General features: G+C 44.5%; 1 protein-coding gene across 1 annotated transcript; it reads right to left on the bottom strand.

Moving 5' to 3' along the window:
• Window positions 1-920: 920 nt before the first annotated feature.
• LOC147437070 (uncharacterized) lies at window positions 921-1,487 on the bottom strand. Its single transcript, XM_086486133.1, has one exon. The coding sequence runs from the start codon at window positions 1,485-1,487 to the stop codon at window positions 921-923; it is 567 nt and encodes a 188-aa protein (XP_086342259.1).
• Window positions 1,488-5,714: the final 4,227 nt, after the last annotated feature.

Genomic DNA, 5,714 nt, shown 5'->3' with positions numbered 1-5,714 from the left:
GAGCTAAACATGCTCATATGATTATCTTAACCATTATATTGTACCTGACCTATGTCCCCTTTCCTAAAACCAGTTATATAATAGTTCTTTGCCTCACCTTTACAGCGCACCTTCCAAGCAAAACAAGCATGCAAATCGAACTCTGGAATTCTCGTAAAAAAATCATATTGGCTAACCGCTGCATCAAAGCGCCTAGACTATGAAGGCGCTTTGTTTGTTATTAAAAAAAAAATGTTCGTCCTGCGCCATCCCTACCCGGCTCTCTGAGCCTGTCGTGCCTAGCCTCACTGCTCGCCCTATGCTCCATGGTGACGTATTCTCCTCCCCGACACCTACCATCAGTCTCCACCTTTGCTTTCATTCTCTTTTGTGTAACACCACCAGGACATCTCCAAGGACCTACGTACTCACCTGAGAGAGCATTTTCGAAGATTCTGGAGATTTTTCAATTATCTTGCAGCTAGTACCACCTAATTGATATGTATTCCTAATGGATTCAAAAAATAAAAACCATTGATTTGTTTAGAGATTCCAATTTCAAATAAGGGGTGGCAAGCGCATACATCTTCATGCATCATGCCGCCATCCTCATCCGTTTCGAGTGCCAGCCCAACCTGATCCTAATGAGCTTAGTCTGGCATTTTTATGCGGCGCAAATAGCAGTCATGCATCTTGGCCCATCCCTAGATTGCTATGGCCATCACAAGCACGACCACAAGTCATGCATCGCTTCGCTTGCAAGGTGATGGTCTCCCATTGTGAGCGTGTGTGCCCTGTGAGGTGGTTGTAATCAAGGTCCAATTTTAACAAGGCTGTACAATTGAATAATTGTGGGGGTATATAACCTGCAAGGTTGTTCATGCCTATGTCCAACTTCTGTAGCTTCACCAACATGCCCGTCTCTGTTGGTATCGATCCATTTAGCCCATTGTTCTGGCCTCAAAAACCATTAAGTGGGAGCAATTACCAATATCTGAGGGAATGCTGCCATACAAGTGGTTGTCTGATAAGGAGAGAACCATCAGCTTTTGTAGCATACCCAAGCTAGAGGGAATGGTGCCAGGCAGTCTGTTTCTCTGGAAATCAAAAACCTGGGCTGTAGAAAGGCTGCTAAGAACTGAAGGGACAGAACCTGTGAGAGAGTTACCAGCAAGAGCAAGAACTTGCAAGTTCGGCAAACCGGCAAGCTCGACCAGAATGGGCCCAGAAAGCTTTTTCCCTCTCAGATCCAGAACTTGCAAGGCCAAGAGCTTCCCCAGAGATGAGGGTATCCCACCCGTGAAGTGGTTCCCAGTCAAATTTAGCACTCTTAATGAGCCAAATGAGCCTAAAAAGAAAGGAATGTTACCCGATAAATTGTTTTCTGCCAGGTCGAGGACTTGAAGATTGACGAGCTTCACCAACAGATTAGGAAGACTGCCATTGAAAGTATTTGAGGAGAGCACAAGGCTTTTCAGATTGAACCATGCAAGCAAGAATTCTGGCATCGGACCAGACAAGTTTTTGCGGCTGACATCCAACGATTCTAGAGAACTAATGCTTCCCAGCTCGTCAGGCATGGTGCCCTGTCAGGTGGTTGAAATCTTCTTCAATGGAAGGTCCGTGTCTCGGGCTTGATCGGCATTATCGGTACCAGGCAGGCCACCGGAGGGAGGAGGGGGACCTTCCACCTTGATGATGGTAGCAACAGCGAGAGCCTCCTTGGCGAAGATGGCAGCAGGGGTGGCGGTTGCGAGAAGAAAGAGGAGGGCACGGCGGGAGCACTGACAGGCGGGTTGGGAAGAGCTGTTGGCGCGGATGGGTAGCATAGCGGGCTTGAAGGAGGGTGCTTGCCATCTCCCCCCCTCTTAGGCTGTTGCAATCGCTCGTCTTCTTCTTCTTCTTCTTCTCTCTCTCTCTCTCTCTCTCTCTCTCTCTCTAGATTCGCCCAAGGAATGGGCATTCAGCAATTTAGGGCGGTTACAGACTGCCGAAGCCTCTGCCCATCCACTCAGGGGATGGGCGGGGAGGCTTTACACACTATTATGCCCAAGACCTCTTATATTAATAAAAGCTACCCCACTTACATGTAAAGCAGCCGTGTTCTATTGGTTACACTCTTTGTCTTTTAAGGTGGGGCCTGAGGTTCAACCCCTGCCCGTGGATGGGCGGGGGAGCTTGGCAGTCCACGGAGTTGTCCAGCGCGCATCTCACGGAGCGAATAATCTTTTGGCATCTGGCGGCCAGCTCATCTCACGTACCTGCCGCCCAAGTTTGGGCAGCCAGTCTGTAACCGCCCTTACTTCTGAGTCCTGGCTCTAGCTCTAGCCTCTCAGACTCCAGTTGAGTCTTTCTCTCTTCCTTTCCTTGGAAATTGGAAATGAGCAGCACCCCATCCATTCACTCTTTAATGAATTGGAAAGTTCTGGCCCGGGCATTTGGAAATTGGAACTCAGTTAGGCTCGTGTCACACACGTTCGCCCGTATGTGTGTGCAATTGACATGGCAAAAAGGTATTGGCTATTGTGTGCGTCCGCTGCAACGAATGCTCACCTGGCCTAGACCCCTCGGTCATCTTCGCCTAGTAGTGGACATGAAGAGCAAAAAGGGCGCGACATGTGAAAATAGGTGACAAATTCTTGCTCGTGCCTGGAGAAGCGGAAGTGGAACCTGCTGATTTGCTGATGTAGACGTTCAAAAGGAGAGAGCCTCCGTTGTGTGTGACAGCCAAAGCACCCAAGGAGGGATTTTTGGGCCCTGTCTTGCGCCTACGTCTGGCAGAGACCTTACTAGTGCCTAGGGAACAAGTGACAAAGTCACGAGGCCTACCAAGTTTAAGGTAGACACCAAATGATATGTACAATTGATCTCTATTCAATAGAACTTGCAGTGTTCGGGAAAAATCATTTTTCCAAACATACAAAATTTCTTTCCTTAAATTTTTCAAGAGGAGATTTTAGAAAATTAGATTTTTTCTTGGATTTTTACACTATTTTTCTCTATTTTGAGGCGGATTTTCTCCTTTTCCCCTTGCCCTTAACCAGACTTTTTGAAATTGAAAACGGCACGATATTAAGCTAACACACATCTTTCCCGAACATTGAAAAGAAGAGCAAGTATATTTGCCAAGTACAACATCCATAATTGATCTCTATTAGTATGGGTATTCAAGTATGTCGTATGTGTGGTCAATTTTGAAAGTGGTTTATTAATGGGTATCTAAGCAGATGCCACCAAATGGAAAAGGGGAAGGCTTCACGGAGATAGCGGGGAGCCAGTCAAGTGGACGAAGGGAGAAGAAGACACGTGGGCAGAGCAGGCAGATAGGAGTCTCAGACAAATCTGTCTCTCTCTCCTTCCTTTCAAAACACACATAGAAGAAGATTAGTCAAGTTTATGGTAGCATTGACCCCAACAAATCTAGAAGCTTGTTGAACAAGTCTTAAAGATGTTAGCTAAGGGAGAGGACAAGGAGGTACCATATTTTTTCATTGGTATAGCTATCTTAGTTTGCTAAAGGAGTAAATTAACTCTTTGAAATACCAAGAACAACACCCTCATGTGAAAGATTCTTTAATTGGCTTGTTAGGGCATGTGTCTTATGGCATAAGCACTTAATACACCCCCCCCCCCCCCCCCCCCCCCCCGCGGGGTATGTCCCCCCTCCCTTATGCATACGGTACGAGCATGAAATAATGGGGGGCTACCCATTATTGTATACGCTTATGTCTGACCTCTAAAAACCCCCCTCTTGTACACTCACGTGATACCATACGGAAATCCATAGTGAATCCCCCGGGGAGCAAGAGCACTCTTCAAGTGCACAAATGAGAGAATGAGTGAATTTTAGGTTTAGTTGACTTTTATATGAGCTCGCCCCTTTCACACTTGGGTGCCCATGCTTAGCCAACTAATCCCTTGAATGTTCCAGTTAGAGTGTGCCTCTCATCGACAATCACTCTTACCCTTTTCCTATTGGACCAACAAGCCCGGTACTTGATCTACCAAGTAAATAATATAACGTCCGTTGTAGGTTACAACGTGCGTCGTAGGTGATAGGGTGTCCGTGAGCCGTGAGGGTTAACATACCCCCCTTCCTGATGTAGATTCCGTACTCGGAAGCTATTGAGTTGAAGCTCGTTCGTCGAGGTGGAAGAGCTTTTGAGATGAATGTCCTTAGCTTCCTTCAGTCACTGCAAAATCAAACAACATTGGCACAGTAATTGCATTCTCATAAGCAATTAAAAAGCATATGCAGTTGTAGGCAGACAATTTGATTGGTAACAGAATTTTAAACCATTTGTCAGCAATAAACATTAAATTGCAATATAATCAAACACATAAACACTTGTAAAGGTAAAAATTAAACAAGTCTGGGGTCGCTAATTTAACGGTCGAAAGGCAATAAAGATCGACTATTAATACCATGGGCAAACTTCTCAATTTTCTCTGGTCAATTAAGTTGTTTAATCGCGAGAGCCAAGTATTTCATGTCCGAGGGCTGACTAGAGGCTATACCTAGAGGACCTTGTAGTTAAGCTACGATAAAATGAATTTCTCATGAAATCATCGCCTGACTGATTACCTTTTCTTTGACCCCCCAAAGTCTTTTCACATTCGTTCAATTTTGATGTGTGTGCTTATTTTGTATGCATTGGGTTTTTTGCTTTTCAAGGAAAAGCGCCCACACTGGGAACCTCTAGGGCTCTAGTACCATAGGCGATACATGTGAGTGAAGTACCAAATCAAGCTGACATTTCTCTTCCAGCTTAAGATTTTACACTATGGCACTTTGATTTTTTGTTTGTTCGTTTTCAACATTTTAATTTTGTAACTTTGGGGGGTCATATAACACTGTTACACCTCCCTAGGCTCATCACACTAGTAAACTCCCTTTATAATACTTAAGCTAAAGGTCAATAGAGACTAAGCCCACTAGAAAGCCCTAGTACACTTCACACTATGCTGCCTAAATCAGATTAAGAACCTAAGTAACCATTAATTATTAGTAAGGCATTCCCCATGGTATTAAGAGAAGATCTCTAACACCTAACTTGGTCAAACTAGCTTAGTCGGACTGCTTGATTTTTAAACCTAGACAAGTGATTATGACAAAAAATTACATTGATTTTAATGTTTGATACTAAGCAAATGTGTTGAATATTATGCTACCAATCACAATTAGAGCAGACAAACATGGATGCAAGAAGATAAGGGGCAACCCTAATGGACAAGAAACACCTGTTTGTGTGGATGGTCGTGCGAGAAAGATTCCATGAAGGTCCAAATCCTAACCACAGCAACACGTTCCTGTACACACAAGGAAACACGAAGAATACCTCTAGGAGGCACATCAGTGGGAAAAAAGGACTTTGTTAATCACTAAACTCTAAAATAGAAACACTCCTATCATACTAATCCTACCTACCGTCCATCACTCGAGTGATGAGGATCAACGGTGTTTGATGACATAGGTTTCTGTTTCAGTGTACCGGATGTGAATGTGTAGGCTGGGTCAATGTTTTGACTTTTATTGTGCATACTCGTTTGCTAATTGCTCTTGCTCTTTATTATTTTTGTGAGTATAAGGCTTTATATATACATTCCCTAAGATTGGAGATTAAGAGGTCAGGGAGGAAGGTTGAGAGGGAAGCAAGTGAATGATGGATGTCAGCAAACACTCCCCCCTTCCTTGGGTAGATCATACCTTTTGGAATGATGTTGTCACCTTTTGA

This window comes from Adiantum capillus-veneris, chromosome 17 (assembly GCF_014529385.1).
Source record: "Adiantum capillus-veneris isolate H3 chromosome 17, ASM1452938v2, whole genome shotgun sequence".
In the NCBI taxonomy this organism is placed as follows: domain Eukaryota; kingdom Viridiplantae; phylum Streptophyta; class Polypodiopsida; order Polypodiales; family Pteridaceae; genus Adiantum; species Adiantum capillus-veneris.
The sequence above is the reverse complement of the archived record's forward strand: the minus strand, read 5'-3'. Positions and strand labels throughout refer to the sequence as shown.